The sequence below is a fragment of the Pollachius pollachius genome, assembly GCF_949987615.1.
Source record: "Pollachius pollachius genome assembly, chromosome: 3".
Lineage (NCBI taxonomy): Eukaryota > Metazoa > Chordata > Actinopteri > Gadiformes > Gadidae > Pollachius > Pollachius pollachius.
In genome coordinates, this window is record NC_136936.1 from 19,175,872 (window position 1) to 19,197,845 (window position 21,974).

Here is a 21,974-nt window from a genome sequence, read left to right on the forward strand (position 1 = left end):
ACCTCACATAATGTGCAATTTACCTAGGCAAGGCACCTTTATTTATATAGCACTTTTCATACACAAGGCAGACTTTTCATACACTAAGTGCTTCACATAGGCCTACAATAAAATACAATTATAAAATAAAATGGATTACTAATAGAAAACAAAGGCAAAGTTAAAAAATGCATTGTAGAAAGTGCAGTGTATTTAAAATTTAGCAGAAAGCTAAAGCAAACATAAGTTTTCAGTCTTGTTATAAAAGTGGTCAGAGTTGGGGCAAGTATTAAATCCTCTTACTCTTTAATTACTTTGAGATTTGCCTCTTGTGTCTCTTGTTCAGGTGTTGACATATCAAGGTTTCTATGACGACAACCTGGAGTGGGTGGGCCTGGAGAACATCCAGATCGTGGCCTCTATGTCCACAGGGGGCGCTGTGGGAAGACACACACTCACCCCGCGCTTCTCCTCCATAGTGCGCATCTGCACCATAGAGTGAGTCTAACCAAGAAGGATCACGCTTGCAATTCCTTCCATGCCCTGCATGAGGCATACGTGTCTCTTAATCTGTATCTATTATGCTGTCCTAACCTGTTATATATTTGACTGGCATAACTTCTGTGTCTTTTTCATTGTGGTTCTACTGTTTGGAACCCCTCCCCCACACAAACACAATATTTTCATCCCATCTTCCCTACTTCCGTCTACTCTACTACTACTACTCCACCACTACTATTTTTCATTCTTACTCACTATGCATCATTTTTTGTAGCATACTTAACATACAAGTAGAATGACGCACAATGCATAAACGATAACACACAAAGCAACCTCTGAATCCCTTTCCCGTTCTTTTTCTAAACCCTGTGGCTTGCATGGTCGTTGTGCTGACCAGTTACCCGGAGCGGGAGCAGCTGCAGATCATCTACTCTGCGTACCTGCAGCCCGTGCTGCAGCACGGCCTGGGCAGCCAGGGGGCCTGGGCCAACGCCGGCAAAGCCCACCAGCTGGCCGGCTCTCTGGTGCAGGTGTACGAACAGGTAGGAGGCCAGCGCCCAGATCCAGAATGACAGGGCGCCAGAGCGAGAGCGCACGTTCTCCCCTGCCCCCGGCTTTGGTTTGTTGCGTAGCGGAGCCTTCTATTGTCTATAAGGCGATACCATCCGTTGGGGGTAATGCCTGGGGCAGAACCATCCCCCCCCACCCCCAACCCCAAACCCCAAAGCCTTCACGGCACACATGGCGTGCAGCCACTGGCACTGGCATCCCCGCTCGCAGGGCTCTGGATGAGAGGGGTGGAGATAGAGATGTGCTACCAGGTGTTACAGCAGCCATAATCACAGCATGGTACCCCATTGTAGCGCACGGTGTAACCTAAGCTCTATGGTCGCACCAGAGGCAATAGGGCCCCATGTGGGATTCCTGTGAGTCCCTGGCATCAGGGGAAAAACACCGGCAGCAACAGCCGGTGTTGAGGGGCTGCTAAGCAGGAGCAACCTATTGTGGGCCTGAGGTAGAGGCTGTTGGCCGTTGAGAGAACACGGAAAACACATGTTTAATGATGCCATGTGGCTTTAGGTTCAGAGAAGAGAATGTGGTTGATTACGAGCTACAACTTCTAATCTCACCCATGTTGCACTCTTTTAGCAATTGAAACATATTCATATTTGGCAATACTTTTTGTGTTAACAAAAGTCGATAGCATAGTCTTATGTAATGGTGTTATCATATATTATGTGTTTCTTAATCTGGTTTTGTCTTATGTTTTTCCCATCGTCAGGTGAAGGCCAAGTTCACTGTGGACGACCACAGCCACTATCTGTTCACACCCTGCATCCTCACACAGTGGGTGCTGAGCCTGCTCCGATACGACCTCACTGCAGGTAACACGCTAGAGGAGTTATCCACATTTCACCATTTTAAACCTGATCAATTTGTCAGTTGTGATGCCAAACAGAGCAGAGGGGGCAACCGGATGGAAATAATTGGCTAACGTGGCATTCTGTAAACCCAATGTGTTAAAGTCACCTTCCCGCTCAATCCATACCCCCCTCTGATGCTTTTCTGTTTCTCCCCTCTTATCTCTCTCGCTCTCTGTCTCTCAAAGCCATCCTCTCCTCTCTCCTCTCCCCGCTGTCCTTGCATCTCCCCCCAGTCCGCGTAGAGGCATCACCAGACACACACACAGACACACACTTATTTTCTTTTGTCATGCTCAGCACTTTTTATCTGCCTTGGTTCCCATGCTCGCTGCTAGCCTTCTATAGGAAGTGGGCAGCAATGAGGAAGTTGGTGTACATTAAGTGCATTGCTGAGGTTGGGAATTACCCAAGTGTTCTTCAAAACAAACACTTGCATGTATAATATGTAATATATCTCAAAGATATCAAAAAAATGGATGTGTTGAATTGTGTCTGACTGTCTTATCTGGCTAAGTATGTTAATACAGGGTGTTGAACCTAAACAATAGTAATTGCTAGACGAAAACCTTGCCTGTCAACGTGCTCTCATCAGTCTCTGGCCCTGGCCCTGTCTCTGTGCTGTATTGTACTCAATCAACACGGGATAACGTTTGTTAAATATGTGGCTTCTGAGAACCCTAGCTCTGTCTGGGTAATTTAGCAGAGATAACCATTTTGTTTTGTTTAATTTAACAATAGACGACAACCTCTTTGTCTCTTTTACTTGCATCAGAAGCAAGGGACTTGTGTGTTTGTGTGTATTTATTACTTTTGTCTATAAAACCATTCATGGATAATCCTTGTGTGGAGTAATGTTCATAGACGGTATTTTGATAACCTCTTTAATCAAGCCTGACTCGGAGGGAAATCGCTTCATGCTTTGCTGTTACCATTTAATCTAGGTCATTAAGGGATGTGGTTCATATTCAATCATCAATAATCTCTGATCATTTTTTTTATGTTAAATTAGATTATGTTCTGGCTCTATTCCTGATTTAGTCAACCAAATAAATCAAAAATATGCAATATTATATGAAGTTTCACTGTGTATAAATTCAATAAATTACTAGAGATCATATCAATACTTCATACCTGATGGTATGAAGACATGGTTTGATGCGTGTGTCTTTATGTGCTTGTTTGTGTGGCTGTCTGTATGTATGTGTGTGTGTGTCTGTGTTTGTATGTGTTTGCCCTAGCTCACGCCAACGTGACTGACAGCGTGCTGGAGGTGGTGGCCAGCGAGGCCAGGAGGCTGTTCAGAGACAGGCTGGTGTCCTCCAAAGACCTCCACGCCTTCAACAACATCCTCTCCTCCGTCATCCAGGGGGACTGGGGCTCCGATGCGCTGGACAACATGAGCGGTACGGACTTCCTGCAGACGCATGTCATTAGTATTGACTGATTGAACATATGCATCACCTTCCTCCACAGGGGATCAAAAATGAAAAATATGACAAAACTTTCTGTAACACCTTCTGAAGCTCATTTTGTGTGTGTGTGTGTGTGTGTGCGTGTGTGTATGTGTGTGCGCTGCCACTAACGGTGTCTCATTGCTCTCCCCAGATGGGTTCTACGTGACGTGGGGGGCCAGTGAGGGGTCTGTGATGGCCCCGGGCCAGTCTCTCCCCCCCCACGGGAAGCCGCTGGGACGCCTCAACTCTGCTGACCTCAGGGAGGTCATACAGAAGGTACCCACCTGAAGTCCAGGCATGAGACATGCACATCATGTTGTTCTGTACTTCTGAATGTTATTTTTTTCAAATGATACCTTTTAGTGTAGCATCGTTAGCATTTTGCTATTCAAGGCAAAACCTGGAAATAAGGAGATAATGTGGCCATGGTGACCAAGCCGCTAAAATTAGATTTGGTTAACCTATCAAGCTAATTAAAACCTAAATATGGATTGCTTTTCTGCTAATTAAAATGTTCACACCGGCAAAAACCCAATATCTCTGGGATAGGGTAAGGCCAGGTGACGGCACAAAGCTAATCCAAATCATCAGTAGAACAACTGGGGGGATGAATGAGAATGTGTTTGAAGGTCACCTGTCCACTTTGTACTCATACCACACCGTCTGCATACCTTTCATGCCTTTCATACTGAGATGGACTACCTGCCAGGGTACCTTTTCACCAGTCTCCCTCCCCCCCCCCTTCCAGGGGGTGGTGCTGTACAGCCGTGATAACCGGGAGCTGGACCTGCTCCTCTTCTGGGAGGTGTGCGACTTTGTGTCCCGGGTGGACCGGGTGCTGAGCCGCCCCGGGGGGTCGATGCTGCTGGCGGGCCGCAGCGGCGTGGGCCGGCGCAGCGCCACCTGCCTGGTGGCCCACATGCACGGCTACACGCTCTACACGCCTAAGATCTCCCGTGGCTACGCGCTCAAGCAGTTCAGCAACGACCTCAAGGCCGTGAGTCTCCAGCACCCCCCAGAGCGCGCCAGCGCGGATTAGCTTTGTGTTCGTAGCGCCACTATGTCAATAAAAGGGTTTAATATCATACTGTTTTAATGGAGCAAAGCACACTGTAATTTTGATTAGGACTCAAGTGTATTTCCGTCCAGACGCGGTTGTGTGCTTTGGGCTTTACGCCGCAGATACCAATTAACTAATAATCTTAAAAATCTTCATGCTGTTTGATTTTCCTTGTGTGTAGCTCATTTAAACAAATCAAGACTTTTTACCAAATAAGACTTTCGTCATTGCAAATTACAGAGTGTATTCAGTTGGATGAGATGAAATACTCGGCCCGCAGATGTGACCGGGAGGAGTGCAGTCATGAGCATGTTCATGAATCGCACTTTCTGGGATAAAATACAACAATGTATCTGGAATGATGTCTGCAGGTAATGCAGCTCGCTGGACTGGAGGGCCAACAGGTGGTTCTGCTGCTGGAAGACTACCAGTTTGTCCACCCAGCCTTCCTCGAAATGGTCAACAGTCTCTTGTCCTCAGGTATGTCTCAGATATGTCTGTGTGTGTGTGTGTTTGTATAATGGCAGTATGACCTGGCCAAGTTTTGTGAACCGTGTTCAATCGGGAAAATCAATATGCTGAATAATTGCCTAATCTCAGCATATATATAGATACCACAGATAGTAAAATGAATATTGATGACAAAGGCATAATGTACCCATAATCATGGGTCAATTGACAAATAATGATGTGTGTGTGGGTTCAGGGGAGGTTCCGGGTCTGTACTCCCCAGAGGAGCTGGAGCCCCTCCTTAGTTCCCTGAAAGACCCTGCGTCAAAGGACGGATTCACGGGGCCACTCTATAACTACTTCTCCTACAGTGAGTCCAATCCTCTGACAATTTCCCCATCTCTGGTTCATCTCTCTACATTGACAATATTCGTCAAAATAACTGCTGATGCTGTCAACCTCCCTATAACGTGTGTTCTCCAGGGATCCAGCAGAACCTCCACATAGTGCTGATCATGGACTGTACCAACTCCAGCTTCAGCATCAACTGTGAGAGCAACCCCGCCTTCTACCGCAAATGCTCGGTGCAATGGATGGAGGGCTGGTCCGAAAGCAGCATGAAAAAGGTGGGTGGGATGGAAAAATAATACTGCAAGAGAGACGGGAAAGCCTTTACAGTTGTTTGAAATATTCTTACCTTATGAATGCATTTTTCCTTTTTTCTTTCCATTTTTTTCTCCATTTTTTTTAAACTTCCAGTAGTAGTTCAAAGATGTATTTGAATTAGCTACATGGATCTTTAGTTACATTGCTTAAGTTTTACTACGGTTCAATTTAATAAAAGGAAAGATGAGAGCGTAATCCTTTCATAATATGAAAGAAAATTGTTATGATATAATCGTGCCTTTGTTAGTTTCTGACTTAATAAGATACAAATACACATACTCTCATCCATTCGCTCGAAGCCTGGAATCTTGAGGGCTGGGAGAAAATACTCCTACAAAACAATGTAATCTACAACATAAAGGGTTGAATATGAACTTGAAGCCCATTTTCCTTTGTCAGATTCCTGAGTTGTTGCTGGAGAAGATGGACGGAGTCGGGGAGCAGGGTGGAGGGGACAAGACCTGGAGCTCAGGTAGCCATGTGACCCCGGGATCGGCCTTATCCAATCAAAAGATTGTTTTGTTTTTTTATACAACCTTGTCTTGCATTGTTTGAATGTTATCATAGCTGAAGCAGTTGGTGTTGGTGTCTCTGGCCTGTACAGATTATCATAAGGCATGTGGCGTTCAACTGCTGAACGGCTACTGCTGTTTGTTCTCGCCTACAGTCCATTAGACTATATAGAAAATGCAGGAAATATTAGACAGAATTCTAATAGAGCATATAATCCACCAATCCATCTCAGTATTCACTTTATGAACGCGGGTCTTTTCATCGTTATGAATGACACCGAGATCCATGAGGATTTGTGATCAATGCTGATCTAGAGAGACACTGTGGGAGTGCTGTGTAACCTGCATGATGGTCAGGCTGACCATTAGAATCATAAGATGACAAGGCTTGAGCTCAGCCATGCCTCCTTCCCCAGGCTCCGGCCCAGCGGACCTGTGCAGGCTGTTCCAGACGGTGCACGAGTCGTGCCGGGAGCACGGCGCCACGCCCCGGCAGTACATCGCCTTCCTCAAGGTGTACACCGCCATCTACAGCAGCAAGCAAAGCCAGCTGGTCACTAAAAAACAGCACCTGCAGGTACAGCAGAGGGAATGCGGCCCTCACACACTGCACCTCATACGCTATGTCCTATGCAGCATCCCCTTGAGCCTTGCTTATGCTGCATAGCGCTTATTGTGTGTGGAGTCATAGGGTATATGGATTAAAGTATAGGTTATGGGGTAACGTGTAGCGCTTTACCCTATTCTTTAAACCCTATGCTTCCATACACCATATGCACTATACACTATGGTGGCTACACCCTTTAGCCTGCTTCCATTCCAAAAGTTGTGCACCACGTTGAAATGTTGCCATGGTATCATAGCCAAATCTTAGGCCAACATAGCTCTAAATGGCTGCAAAATAAAAACAATCAACCTGGTTTATTTTATTGAATATTGATTACCTGCAAACACCAAGCACATGCAGAACCCAAACTTTTGTGTTTGTGTTTTCTGTTTGTCAGGCGGGCGTGGCCAAGTTGAATGAAGCCAAGGCCTTGGTGGATGAGCTGAAGAGGAAGGCTGCAGAGCAGAGCACACTACTGAAAACCAAGCAGCAGGAGGCTGATTCTGCCCTCCATGAAATCACAAGCTCAATGCAGGTGTGTATGGAATGGTTTGTTGCATGTCTAAATAGTAGACATCCCGTTGATGGTTACATTGTCGTTATTGTCATTGGAGAAATATTGTTTAAAAATACTGTCAGCAAAAGTCCTTAGAAGAACGAAAAATGGATCATAATACTATAGGTGGCATAAGCTCATGGCATTTGAACGCTTTAGAAACAAGGTAGGAAGCAAAAAGAGAAAAAAGTAACTTAATAATAGAAAGAAGCTTACATATTTGATTGTGTAGAACAGAAGCGGCATTATTATCATACTCTAATATGAAACTAGCTTTAAATTCAGACTGAACCTGAATTTCTGCTCGCATAAAATACATTTTCTTTGCTCGCACTCATAGTGTGTTCACATGCTAATCCTAGTTATCTTATCCTGATGCATATGAGGCCATTTTCTTTCACACTAAAGCCTATCTGTGTCCACGCTTATGAGCACTGTGCGTGTGCACGATGTGCAGTACCGTGCTTATCAACATAGTTCGCCTCACACACAGCTCTTCATAAATGGTCGGAGAAACATTGGTGCACACACACATACACATTATTAAAAGCATGTGATTTAAAGTCAAATAAATAATCATAACGAATGCCCAACAATATATGAAATACTCCAGTATTTACATCTTGATACTGAATCCTATTTTGAAGAACTCTCAAGTGAGAGTGTAGCTGTTGAGCAACTCTTTAGAGGAACATTTTCAATGAGGTCGTAGATTATAAAATGAAGCTGGTCGTTAAGATCGGTGCAATACATTTGTCAACCCCATCAACAGCACCCGACGTGAATCATCCCTGCAAAGATAAGCAACCAACGAATTGGATGGGCAAAACGCCACACTGAAGATAGCAGATTAAACAGAGACACTGCGGTCAAGTCTCTTGTATCTATACGGAGACTTGATTAAACCGAGTGGTGCCCGGGTCTCCAGTGAGTGAGAGAGATATTTTAAAATGGCTCCCGGTGGCGTATTGTGTGTCGTTCCATGCAAGTCTGACTCTACTCCAGGCAGCGTTTATCCTCCTTTCAACTCTCAAACCCCAGAGCTACGCACAGGAGAACTTCTTCTGTGGAGGACTTTTGTCTCTGAACTGACGTGAAAAGCTCTCTTCTTTTTCTAAAAGTAATTTTTTCGGTATCCATGCACATCCACGGGATTCTATTCCTGGGAGCAAGACAAAATGAAGGAGAGGAGAAAGTAAGAAGAATGTTGGTTAATTAACCTCCTTTTCTTCTCGCTGTTGGAGTGTCGGTTCAGACCGGAAGAGAGAGAGAGAGTGAGCACGAGAGAGATGGTTAATAATTACTCATGTGAGAGAGTCTGCAGAGCGGTAATTAGCGAGCGGATTCGGCCCTCTGGGTTGAAACAACTTGTGTCTTCTACTGAGGCAGCAGCAGCATGAAGGATGGCTGGGCCAAACAGACCAAACAGTCAGAGTCACATGGGAGCGGGGGGGATAGATGGATCTGTAGCTGGATGATGAAGAACACGATATTTGTAAGTGTCAGCAGTGAAAAAACACTTGAAAGAGATGTTGGGGGAAAAAAACAAGTAAATAAATACTTTGCCGAAGGAGGTACTGTCAAAATACAGGAATAAACCATGGAATGAATGGAAGATGAAAAAGAAAAGAGTGATGCATATGAGAGACACAGAGAGAGAGAGCGAGCGCTTGTGTGAGCGGTGTAGGAGAGATCAATCGTGCCAAACACTTGCTCATCTTTTGGCGCTCCCCTCTCTCCAACGCCTGTCTGTGCGTTTTGCCTGTCTTGCTAAACCAGGCTTTTTATCTTCCACACAGGGAGAGGGGGCTTTGGGCCATGTGCCTGAAACATCTTAATCTTGGCCCGCCTCAGTGAGACTGATTTACATTTAAACAGCGTGTTCCTGCGCCTCCTTCTGCTGCGCTACAGCCTGTAATGTCTGCAGACAGGATGCTGGCCTTCACAGGGTGTATACTGATAACTCTTCAAAAGAAAATAGCATACTATTCATGTGCTCAATTGAAGCGTGCTTGGGCTCAGTGTAAAAACACATCAGTGGGGCCCTTTATGGAGTAAGACCAAAAAAAAGAGAAACCATCCATAAAGCCCAGGGAGAGAGGATGAAGACACTATTTATCGGAAGTCCTTCAGAGGGCAGCATTACGTGCATTCATAATATATTAAAGAAATGTTCCCTGGGAGAATCCCTGTTTTTCAGCATACAAGTGAAAAGACATACGTTAAAGTGGCAATCTCAAAGATGTTCATGCAACTAAATGTGTGTTAAGTCACTATCTATTGTCAAATGAGGTAATACAATGATAACTGAGCCTAACGCCCACTGATGTATAATGAATGTTACGAACACCGTTTGGATCCGTGGGAATAATTACCGCCCATCGCCAAAGGGGTCGCCACTCCGAACGAAACGAAAATCTTTGAGATTTACAGTTAAGGATTCAGGTGGAGCGCAGGATCACAAATCTAATGAGATTGATGACGGTGAACTTCACAGAACGCGGGCGACCAGAAGACGGAGATGGAGAAGCTGAAGGGGAAGATGTCTCAGGAGCTGTCCAAGATCGAGGAGAGGACGGGCAAGATAGACGATGAGCTGCAGGAAGTGCAGGCAAGAACACGGACCGAAGACTTGTTTTTGTTATTCATCTATTAATTATATGTGTATATATATATATATATATATATATATATATATATATATATATATATATATATATATATATATATATATATATATATGTATGTTTTTTATCTAGATACCTATTCATTAATTTATGTCTTTTTGGGGTTTCTATTCCCATATTTGATTCTATTTCAAAATCAACGAAAAACATTTACGAAAACGTAATAAAGCCCCACAAACAAATGACTGCAACTTCTTGTTTCACCTCTTCACCCTTCCTCCCTCTCCTCCACCCTTGCCACCCTGTCCCTGTCCCTCTCCCTGTCCCTCCCTCCCTCCCTCCCTCTCCCTGTCCCTCTCCCTGTTCCTCTCCCTGTCCCTCTCCCTCTCCCTCTCCCTCTCCCTCTCCCTCTCCCTGTCCCTCTCCCTCTCCCTCTCCCTCTCCCTCTCCCTGTCCCTCTCCCTCTCCCTGTCCCTCTCCCTGTCCCTCTCCCTGTCCCTCTCCCTGTCCCTCTCCCGCTCCCTCTCCCTGTCCCTCTTCCTCTCCCTCTCCCTCTCCCTGTCCCTCTCCCTGTCCCTCTCCCTCTCCCTCTCCCTGTCCCTCCCCCTTTCCCTCCCTCCCTCCCTCCCTCCCTTTCGGTCCTCCAGCCCCTGGTGGACGAGGCCAAGAGGGCAGTAGGGAACATCAAGTCGGAGGCGCTGTCAGAGATCCGCTCGCTGCGCATGCCCCCGGACGTCATCCGGGACATCTTAGAGGGGGTGCTGAGGCTGATGGGGATCTTCGACACGTCCTGGGTCAGCATGAAGAGGTGAGGCTTGGGTCAGGGGTACTGAGGCTGAGGGGGATCTTTGACACGTCCTGGGTCAGCATGAAGAGGTGAGGCTTGGGTCAGGGGTACTGAGGCTGAGGGGGATCTTCGACACGTCCTGGGTCAGCATGAAGAGGTGAGGCTTGGGTCAGGGGTACTGAGGGTGAGGGGGATCTTCGACACGTCCTGGGTCAGCATGAAGAGGTGAGGCTTGGGTCAGGGGTACTGAGGCTGAGGGGGATCTTCGACACGTCCTGGGTCAGCATGAAGAGGTGAGGCTTGGGTCAGGGGTACTGAGGGTGAGGGGGATCTTCGACACGTCCTGGGTCAGCATGAAGAGGTGAGGCTTGGGTCAGGGGTACTGAGGGTGAGGGGGATCTTCGACACGTCCTGGGTCAGCATGAAGAGGTGAGGCTTGGGTCAGGGGTACTGAGGCTGAGGGGGATCTTCGACACGTCCTGGGTCAGCATGAAGGGGTGAGGTACGGAATGTCACCAGAGGAAAACGAACACCTCAAACATGGGACAAGAGAACAGATTGACAAGAGGAAGAATGTCAAGCAGGAAAGTGGCAGATTACTCCCAGAGGGAGTAATTTAATTGACAGAGTGCTCCACACCACACGAGTGATCGGGAACAGATGATAGAGAGAGGTCAACTGATTTAGATAGAGAGAGGGTGAGGGGGAGAGGTGTTAGTGAAGGAGTGAAGGTGAAGACAACCACATGAGTCTCTTCTACTCGCTGTCCTTGGTCTTTAAAGAAGATGAGGAGAGCAGATAGAGGTGGAAGATGGGATAATATAGAATACATGGAGTAAGCTGCCATATAGACCCACACATGCACATCTTTTGAACATAGAGGGGAGATCAAGAAGTGCAGACTGCAGGGAGGGAAGCTTATGGAGGAATAGAGAGTATACTATTCTTAGAGAAATTAGCTAAAGGTTGAATTGAAGATTGAGTGCACAGAAGAAATACAAAAAAGGAATTAATATTCATAAATTAACCAACCTGCTGCTCAGGGCTTTCCATCCAGCCTTGGGTGTCATTGAGTTTAAAGTCAGGTCGTACTTTAGATTTAGATTTTCACATTGCGCACTGTTGCCCTGGCGCTGACCAGCTTTTTAATGACATCCTGATGGACATGGTGATTGAGCCAGACAGATGGCAGAGATGTTATATACAGCCTAAGGCTGTGCTTTGCATGTGTGAGTGTGCACGTTTGTGTGTACGCTGTCCATGGTGTGTGTGTTTGTGCGTGTGTGTGCATGTGTGTTTGGTTCCTGTTCATGCTGTATAACTGAATTGCTCAGTTCCTCACAGGGAATGCAAAATATGATCAGGCCCACTCATGACTCATGCTTATGCTGCTTTGAGCTGGGATGAAAAATATGTTGTGTGTGTGTGTGTGACGGGCTCTGAGTTTAGTATTCGAGTCAGAAACTAAATAGCTTGCTGTTTGCTCTACCATTAGTCATCAAGCCTAATACTCCCCCAATTTTATGCTTGAATTAGCATTAGCCGCCTAATTATCCGCTTAAATCTCTCTTTTTGCTCTGCTGTCTTTGTGTGTGATGATGATGTGCCTGTCCTGTTTCCCTCAACACATCCCTCTTTAATACCATTACTGCCTCCTCATTTACCATCATCTTACTCTATTTCTCTCTGTCTCCTTCTGTGTGTGTGTGTGTGTGTGTGTGTTTGTGTGTGTCTCTCTCTCTCTCTTTCTCTCTCTCTGTGTCTCCGTCTCTTTGTCTCTAGCTTCCTTGCAAAGCGTGGTGTGAGGGAGGACATCGCCACGTTCGAGGCGCGGGACATAACCCACGAGATACGGCAGAGTGTGGAGGAGCTGCTCCAGAGAAACAAAGCCTCCTTCGACCCCAAGGTCGGTGCCATCTCGATATCTGATCCTGTACTACAAAGACAAAGCTTAAGTCAGAGCCTTTTTAGAAATAAAAAGGAATGGAATGGAGCTGAGGCTGATCAAAGTAGTCAGGGTTAAAGAAGATGGTCTGATCCAGAATGTAATGGGGTATTTTAACCTGGCATTAACCTTTCACTGTTGACCGAGTCAGAGTCACCTATACAGCATTGTCATTCTGGATAGATATATGAATTTCGTTAAGAGACCCACATGGGATGGTCGGTTTTGATGCGGTGTTTGTTTGATCTGAGCCTGGTCGTTGATGATTTTGGACATGGAGTGTTAGAATTGTCGCCGCTCTCCCCTCTGTCAGAACGCCAAGCGAGCGAGCACGGCCGCAGCTCCTCTGGCTGCCTGGGTGAAGGCCAACGTCCAGTACTCCCACGTCCTGGAGAGGATCGGGCCACTGGAGAAGGAGCAGGCCACACTGCTGGAGTATGGACGCACGCATGCACACACACGCAGACACACACACACGCACACACAAACACACACACACACACACACACACACACACACACACACACACACACACACACACACACACACACACACTATTTTGAAATTGATTCAAAATCGAATCAATGAAATATAATACACAAACAGCTTTTTTGATCAACACCGTATATATGCCTGTATAATCTCCTAACATTGGTGAAATACAATTTATTTCAGCCTTATTTCAGACCTAAAAGCCTCATGGTGTGTGTGTGTGTGTGTGTGTGTGTGTGTGTGTGTGTGTGTGTGTGTGTGTGTGTGTGTGTGTGTGTGTGTGTGTGTGTTTGTGTGTGTGTGTGTGTGTGTGTGTGTGTCTTCGCTATAGAAACCTAAGGAAAACGGAGAACAGAAAGAACAAACTAGAAGACCAGCTCAACTCCGTGGGAGCCAAAGTCAACGAGCTCAAAGAGAAGTACGTTCCCCCACATCTGTTCCTCTCTACCTTCCTCTCACCCATTTATTGCCAGAAGCAAGATTACCCTTAATTAGTCCCGGTAAGGTCAAGTCATGTCAACCAGCGTGAATGACACAATTCCTCAAACAATTATCACATGGGTTCTTTTTTTATCTGCGTATTTTTTTTTTACTTCTGCCATTTTTTGTTTGATCATTCAGTTATAAATGAAGGACTATATCACTATTATTCAGTATAATAATCCCTTGTTTTCTGAACACTCTCTCGCTCTCTTTATTCAATTCAATCAAAATAAATTCAAAAGGTTTATTGGCATGAGAAACAAACGTTAACCTTCCCAAAGCAGTTGAACTATTAGGAGTTCAAAGTATAAAGCGTTAACTACAAAATATATATACATGTCAAATATAATTTTTTACAAATATTTTTCATATTTATGGTTTGCTATTAGTTAAAGTCCAGTCGGATGATTATCTCTCTCTCCCTCCCTCTCCCTGTCCAGGTTCCAGTGTCGCACGACCGAGGCATCTAAGCTGGAGGTGGAGGTGACCAAGGCCCAGGAAACCATCACCGCCGCCCAGCAGCTCGTCTCCCAACTGGACGGAGAGCACACCCGCTGGAACACACAGGTGTGTGTGTGTGTGTGTGAAATGTATTGAAGACATGAATTAATTCCACTCACATAGTACTGACTGATGTGAGGGTCACAATAGGTGTGTGTGTGTGTGTGTGTGTGTCATCGGGAGGGTGGGTCTTTCTGTCTTTAGTCCCTCCTGGCTGTTTTCCTTCCTCTCTCCAGGATCTGTCTGTCCTTAATTAAAACACTCAATCTCCCTCCTAACCGAACACAGGCAAACTCTTCCATGAACGCCCGCACGCACAAGCCCACACACACACGCGCGCACACACATATGGAAGGTCAAAAGAGACGCCGTATTGTAGGCATGTACCAATTTAATTTGATGTAAAATTTTGCGTTCAAGTTTTAATAATGCAGCACTTTAAGTCGTAATTTATAACACTGTAAACAATGTCGTTTAAGGGGTAAAAAAACGTCTTTAGGAACGGTATAAAGAACTCTAAAGCGATGTGTAAGAAGTTCCTGACAGCTTTTTAACCACAGCAGTCAGTCACCAGTCAAATGAACTCCTGCTCCTGATTTTCGCAGCCGAATTAACAAACAACCAAGAGGCATAGATCTAGGGCTACAATAACACACATTACATCCACTTTAAACACAGTCGATCAAGGCATATATATGGTTCAGTACGCTAATTTCCAACAGCTAAGGGAGAAAGAATGCGCTGATCGAAGTGAAAATAATTTTAAGCCTGCAGTGTATCACTGAATCAAAGGTTGATTAAACACCCAATATATCCTATGCCCATGAAGTATGGCCTTGTGAAGGGAACGCACAGCAGTGAACTGTGTGCTAATGGACTATATAATGGACTGCTGTGGTCTGACTTTGGCTGTGGTCTGACTTTGGTTATTGTTGATTTGGTGAGGAGGGTTCATAATGACAAGGCTGTGACAATCAAGGGGAGGAGTTAATTTGACTGATATCAAAACGCCTTATTGAACACACTATTCTAGACGTTCACTAGCCGGCTCGAACGCTGTATTTTACGGCGTTTTAGAGTTCATGAGAAATGGTGTAAAAGACGCAGCGCTAAAACAGTGCATTATACGGCCTAGTAAAATACAATGGGTAAAATACGGCCCTCTGACGTCTGTACCTGCGGTAAATTGATATCAATTCTCGCCTTCTCAGTGGTGACTCTTTTGCCTTGCCTACACACACGTGTGCATAAACACACATTCAATGCTTCCCCTCATGGCCCACACCACAGACCCAATTAACTTTCCATTCATATTTCTCCTTTCACTCTCCCTCTCTTGGTCTCTTTCGTTCTCCTCATCTCTGCCCTCTACCCTCCCTTCTCATCCACACACAGACGCACACACGAAGCTTCATTCAGTAGAGAGAGAGAGAGAGAGAGAGAGAGAGAGAGAGAGAGAGAGAGAGAGAGAGAGAGAGAGAGAGAGAGAGAGAGAGAGAGAGAGAGAGAGAGAGAGAGTGAGAGAGAGAGAGAGAGAGAGAGAGAGAGAGAGAGAGAGAGGGCGGGCGGGCATCGGGTTCATGGCCTGCTTGAACGAGCGGTGGTCCGCCTCGCGGTGGTCCGCCTCGCGGTGGTCCGAGATTTGACCCAGCGCCCCATGAATCCACAGTGTTTAGTGTCTATGTGGGGGGCCACAGATGGCCCCAGCCTGGCAGGCTGCAGAGTAGAGTGGCGCGGACACCTGTCGCAGCCATTAGCGCCGTGATGAAGCAGCCGGTGGAGCCCTAACGCCCGGGTCCCCGCCGCTATCTCCCCTGCGTTAAGTAGCCATTGCTAGCCACCGCCGCAAACAAAGTAGCTCCCCCTGGAAGGGAGGCTCATCACCGCTCGTCTGACGGTTATTATAGGAGTCACTTAGGATGTTTGGACGGGGTGCCAGGCATAGATGAGTGGCTCTATCTCGGTATGTTTTTTCTCGTCTCCTAGCCGGCTCTTTACTCCATATATCTGAATTCCATTCTTAGATTTTTTATTTGTCGCGGCTCTTTTCTTAAAACATGGTTATGTGGGTAAAGGTGAAATGTTTCCTTGCAACAACCTGTTTGTCAATTCTGCTCTCCATCTCCATCCCTCCCTCTCTCCCGCTCCCCCATCCGTCTCCCTCTGGTGGCGTTCCCGCCTCCCTCCGTCTGCGTGTCCGCGGTCGTCTAGGTGTGTGAGATTAAAGAGGAGCTGGACACGCTCCCCATGAGAGCCATGCTGGCGGCCGCCTTCATCACCTACCTGTCCTCCGCCACCGAAGACCGCAGGAGACACTGTCTGGACACCTGGATGACACACTCCGGACTACAGAGTGAGGAGGCCTTCAACCTCTCTAGTCATACCGTTAGATTACAACTGTCCAGCGTGGATAATGGCTGGGAGGTTTGTTAAAGAGGCAGGAAACAGGTAAAAAATAACTGTGTAAAATCACTGGAGGAAGCTTTTCGGACACTTATAGTATAACGCCACGGTGTGTAGTTCAACAATATAATACTTGCTTAAAGTATCACAAAGTTAGCTTGGGTCGTAACCATGGGGATAACACTCCTTCCTTGGACTCTCAGCCCGTAAGGCATTTTTCTTATATCATAGTGTCGATTTTCAGCTAAAACAGGAGGTTCACCCACACTAAAAGGCCAAATCCCAGTTCCGCTTCCTGCATGTATTCAAAGATCTGAAAGGATCCACGTCGCTACTCAAAAACCATGCAAGCCCCTTTTGCCGTTCCATGACCTAGGCGAAGACGTGCAATCCTCCAGAGTGTAGTCCCTGTGTTTTCAGCTTTAACATGTGCATTTATGATGCCGGATGCTGCAAAAATGTGTGATGGTCCTTTTTTAATCGCCTCACTTTATAGGTTTGAATTATAGAGTAAACACTTCATTGGGCTGGCTTTATTGTTAAAAAACCGTGCCAAGACATTAAATGCTATATCATTTCGGGCTTGGATTTCAACTGAACCCGTATAGTGGCCACTTATCGCCGTGCTCTGTCGACCCTCATGAGGGCATGAGGAGCTCATAATTGATGGAGGTGTGGTTCCTGTCACTGCTGGTGGCCACAAGCAAGACCCTCCATTGGTCCTCTGCCCTGCTGTGTCAGAAACTTGAGCCAATCACGTCTCTCTGTAGCAAGTTTAGCAACACCGCCTCACGCAGAAATATCGGGTCTGCATGTGAATTTTCATTGTTATCTAAGAATCAATTGTGTGTGTGTGTGTGTGTGGCAGAGTTTGACCTGCGCTCCTTCCTGTGCTCGGAGAGCGAGCAGCTGATCTGGAAGAGCGAGGGCCTGCCGTCGGACGACCTGTCCATGGAGAACGCTCTGGTCATACTCCAGGTGGGTCCGTCTCTCCCTCCCCCTGATCACATGCGTGTCCCCTCTGCCTTCGCTTGGACCAACAGATCCCAGTCTCACAAACCGCATTCAGCCTTGCACGTGTTGAGGACCCTATCAGCAAGATGCCCAGCAAACCAAATTAGACTAACGATGAGCTGGTAAAAAGGGTTGCTGATCTTTTTTGATCCAAGAAGAAAAATGTTTGATGATGATGATGATGATGATGATGATGATGATGATGAAGATGAACGATGAATTCCATTGCTGACACTACCATTGAGTGTGTATCTGTGTTTTAATAGCAGGTTGTAACACGCTTTGCGTTACTGGAAAACACTTTACAAGGCTTGAAACAATACCTTACATAATCCATAAGAAAATGCCATGTGTTGGTCTGTTTCTACGCATGGCCCCATTGGCATCTAGGCATGGCTAGAACACAGCATGCTACTGCTAGGCTGCCATGTCGATTGTCGATTAACCTGCCTTTTCTGTTCTTGTAACCCATCTCTGTGTTATCATTGTTCATCTATCCTGTCTCTCCACTTTGTCTTTGTCTTATGTGCTTGTCTTTTAACATGGCCACACATAAGATCAATGCGCTGAAACAGAGGGTAAGAAGTCATCGCCTCATCCATCCCGTCTAGCATAGGTCCTCTGTCTGTGTCGTTGATGCTTTGTGTCCCTCTATTCTCTCTCTGACACACACACACACACACACACACACACACACACACACACACACACACACACACACACACACACACAGACACACACACCCACAACCACTTAATCCACTCCTTTTTCTTTCCTTCAGAAGTTTCACATTCAATAAAATCCCTCCTTCCCTCTCTCCCTTTTCTTCTACCCACCATCACCACAGAGTCACTAAGAGCAGCAAAAATTATGCAATTAGAGTATTGTGCACTGCGCTTTGTGGTTCTAGGGTTTTTTACCTCTGGATTTTAGTCAAGAGAAATCAAAACAAAATGGATGGTTTGAGCTGAGGGAAAAGTTCCAAGTCGTGTTTCAAGCCAGCAAATTGTTAATATATTATTATATATTAAATATTTTGTATTATTGTTATGGTTGCAATTGTTATTGTTATTTGATTGTTTGAAAGTTGTAGTTATCAACTTTTTAATAATGTTATTTACAACATGAATATTAAATAAACCAAAACACTAAATATACAAAACACAATTCAAAGACTTATTTTGGTTGAATACAGAAAAAGGTCTCTGTGTTTGAGTTGTTCTTTCTGTTTTGCAGTTTAGTTTCTGTCTTGATTCTTTTTTAGTTTACCACATTGCCTATACATCCTGCTTTACTGACGTCATAGCCGAACAGTCTTGACACCTCGTTACAGAGCTTCTGGGAACCAACAACCACAAAAACAAATACACACACACACACACACACACACACACACACACACACACACACACACACACACACACACACACACACACACACACACACACACACACACACATCTTGTTTGATTTGTTTTCTGACAAAGGCTGTAGCTCATTCACAAATCAAATGAAATCAGGTGTTTAAATGAACTGAGCATCCTCCATGTTTATCCCTCAGAGTGTTGCTTGTCCCTTCCTGATCGACCCATCGTCCCGGGCAACTGAGTGGCTGCGGACACACCTCAAAGAGCACAAGCTTGAGATCATCAACCAACAGGTGCACAAGCAAATCCCCCCCCCCCCCCCCCCACCCAACACCCTGACACGTACACACACACAGGACACAGGTGCGTACACAAACAAACACCTCATAGATCACAGGGGAGAAGACTCATTAGAGAGTAGGGTCTTTCTGGTTGTACAGTAGATTGATTGTGTTTCATGTCAGTTGGGAGCCATAAAGTAACAGCTTCAGACATTTCTGTGTTTAGTTCTTGATTTATCTTCTCTTTTTAGCATCAGTCCCAGTCCTCCATCATCCTTAACAAATACACGGACCAAGGACCTCACTTAACTTAAGACAGCGTTTGTTTCAAGCATAGAAATTGCGAAGAAAATAATTCTCCACAAAATATAGTTGAATAACGTATTTATCAAGTTAATTATACGGTTATCTATTCAAAATGGATGATGTCACAAAATGAAGGGTTTATCTACTCAATTGTAATAACCCTTTTGACAAATTAACCATGAAATTAGAAATGTATTTTGAATTAGGCAAGTAGACATATTAAATGTTACCTAATATTTTGTTTGCGATTTCTTTCCTTCTCTTAATTGATGTGTGTGTGTGTGTGTGTGTGTGTTATCCTGTCACAGGACACAAACTTCATGACGTCCCTCGAGCTGGCAGTGAGGTTTGGTAAAACTGTCATCATCCAGGAGATGGACGGAGTGGAACCTGTCCTCTACCCCCTGCTGAGAAGGGATCTCATAGCCCAGGGTAACGCGCGCACTCACACACGCAGACAGGCAGGCAGGCAAGCACGCACCCATTTTTGCCAAAACCTGGGAAAACCAACCAAAGACAAAACATTTACATCGATAAAATAAAACTACAGAGATTATCATGGTCCTGGGGATGGGTCTTCAGCCGTGTACGCTTCGGTTCATGCATTTGTGCCTTTTATTTGAGCCATATTGTAACATATTTCAGGTGTAAAATGATAACAGAAGGGCGGCAGCAGCTCAGGAGGTAGTGCGGGTCGTCTTGTAACCGGAAGGTTGCTAGTACGATCCCCGGCTCCTCTTAGCTGAGTGTCCTCTTAGTCAAGGTGTCCCTGAGCAAGACGCCTAACCCCTACTGCTCCCGGCGAGCTGGCTGATGCCGTGTGTGGTTGTGTGTGAATGGGTGTATGCCAAATCCCCTAATTAAAACACAGCGATGTTTATATTGTCTGCACTTTACAGCACCACACCGTTGCAAACACACAGGAGAACATGTGTGATCGGACAAATTAGTTGTACGAGCCTACTACTACTATGACAAGTTGCTTCCTGGTGCTCTGGGCAAATGGAACCACATGAAAAAGTCCAGATTCGGTCTGGTTTGTTGCCATTGTACTGTTAATAACAGCTTGTAGGAAATGCAAATTAATGAGAGGTGGAGGAGGAATATAACTGACAGATATGAGATGTACCTGCTGTTGGACCACTTAGTGACGTTACTCTGGGAACAGGAAGTGCACATTGACACACTGAGGCCCCTGTTTCCATGGCAACAAATATTGCAGAGGCTGTGTGTGTCTGTGTGTGTGTGTGTGTGTGTGTGGGACGTGAGAGATTGGGTCGTAACAAGTTGTGCTAAATACAGTATACTAATTGCAGAATATTACGCCATGTTATATTTAATAGTTCAAATTAATAGTTTAGTTACTTTTTGTTGTCGCTAGTTGCAGGATTGCTGCATAGAAACAGCTTTATGTATCTTAATGTGAATCAATGCCTGCACACACATATCACACTCTAAAGCGGTAGCTTAAATATCCATCATACTCTTTCATGGTCACCTGGTCATGCGATGACAATTACACACTATGCATTACCCACGATTACTATAATCCAACGCCTCAGAGACTATCCCTATGGAGCAGTAATGCCAAACGAATGGAAAGGATCCCCGTGGAGTGCTGATTGGCTATTTTTGTAGTTGGGATTCTTCCGCCCTGTTTTTGGCATGTCACTGTTTTTGGCATGTCACTCGTTATGAATCCGTATCCGTTTCCCGCTGCAACATCCATTGTATTTTGATTACTTCAGTCCTAATTGGTCCCTTCCAATCATCGTAGCCCTAGTAGTGATTATTTATCCAAAATGGTCTTGACGAGACGCCAGTGAAAACGACTCATGTTGAGCGATCAGTCGAGAATACTCTCTTGTAGTTCTGTGGGAAGAGTTGGTTGGAGTTAGAGATAATGCGCACATTCACACACACACACACACACGTATTCACACACCCTTCACCCGTGACCCCTTGCCCAGGTCCGAGGTACGTGGTTCAGATCGGAGACAAGGTGATCGATTACAACGAGGACTTCCGGCTCTTCCTTGCCACACGGAATCCCACCCCCTTCATACCCCCCGACGCCGTCTCTGTGGTTACCGAGGTCAACTTCACCACCACCAGGGCTGGCCTTCGGGGACAGGTAACACACACACACACACACACACACACACACACACACACACACACACACACACACACACACACACACACACACACACACACACACACACACACACACACACACACACACACACACACACACACACACACACACACACACACACACACACACACACACACACACACTTTCATAACAACGTTTTTTTCCGCAATAAGTATGCTTTAACACCTCCAGTTTGGACGACTAGTTGCATTTGTCACAGGAAGGTAGAAGTAATCAATGCACTCAGTAATCCATGCGCTAAATGATTTGAATAAATTAAAAATGAATTAAACGTACATGAAATTTTCGTAATGCAATCTTGTGTTACTTATTTAGTAGCCTCATAATAGCAATCAAAATAATAATACAAAATATAAATAATTTACACGCCAAGATGGCCAT

General features: G+C 45.5%; 1 protein-coding gene across 1 annotated transcript in view; it reads left to right on the top strand.

The window, feature by feature from the left end:
• The window catches only part of dync2h1 (dynein cytoplasmic 2 heavy chain 1), a 127,697-nt gene that overhangs the window by 39,689 nt on the left and 66,034 nt on the right, over positions 1–21,974 (top strand). Inside the window, exons 49-71 of the mRNA XM_079732532.1 lie at positions 326–477; positions 878–1,022; positions 1,763–1,865; positions 3,143–3,307; positions 3,510–3,634; positions 4,107–4,355; positions 4,790–4,898; positions 5,125–5,238; positions 5,352–5,494; positions 5,934–6,006; positions 6,463–6,623; positions 7,051–7,188; positions 9,707–9,820; positions 10,484–10,644; positions 12,406–12,529; positions 12,882–13,003; positions 13,392–13,478; positions 13,984–14,110; positions 16,256–16,397; positions 17,316–17,425; positions 19,022–19,120; positions 19,723–19,846; positions 21,385–21,548. Of these exons, the coding sequence (XP_079588658.1) occupies positions 326–477; positions 878–1,022; positions 1,763–1,865; positions 3,143–3,307; positions 3,510–3,634; positions 4,107–4,355; positions 4,790–4,898; positions 5,125–5,238; positions 5,352–5,494; positions 5,934–6,006; positions 6,463–6,623; positions 7,051–7,188; positions 9,707–9,820; positions 10,484–10,644; positions 12,406–12,529; positions 12,882–13,003; positions 13,392–13,478; positions 13,984–14,110; positions 16,256–16,397; positions 17,316–17,425; positions 19,022–19,120; positions 19,723–19,846; positions 21,385–21,548 (3,051 nt within the window). The remainder of the gene's footprint in view (positions 1–325; positions 478–877; positions 1,023–1,762; positions 1,866–3,142; positions 3,308–3,509; positions 3,635–4,106; positions 4,356–4,789; positions 4,899–5,124; positions 5,239–5,351; positions 5,495–5,933; positions 6,007–6,462; positions 6,624–7,050; positions 7,189–9,706; positions 9,821–10,483; positions 10,645–12,405; positions 12,530–12,881; positions 13,004–13,391; positions 13,479–13,983; positions 14,111–16,255; positions 16,398–17,315; positions 17,426–19,021; positions 19,121–19,722; positions 19,847–21,384; positions 21,549–21,974) is intronic.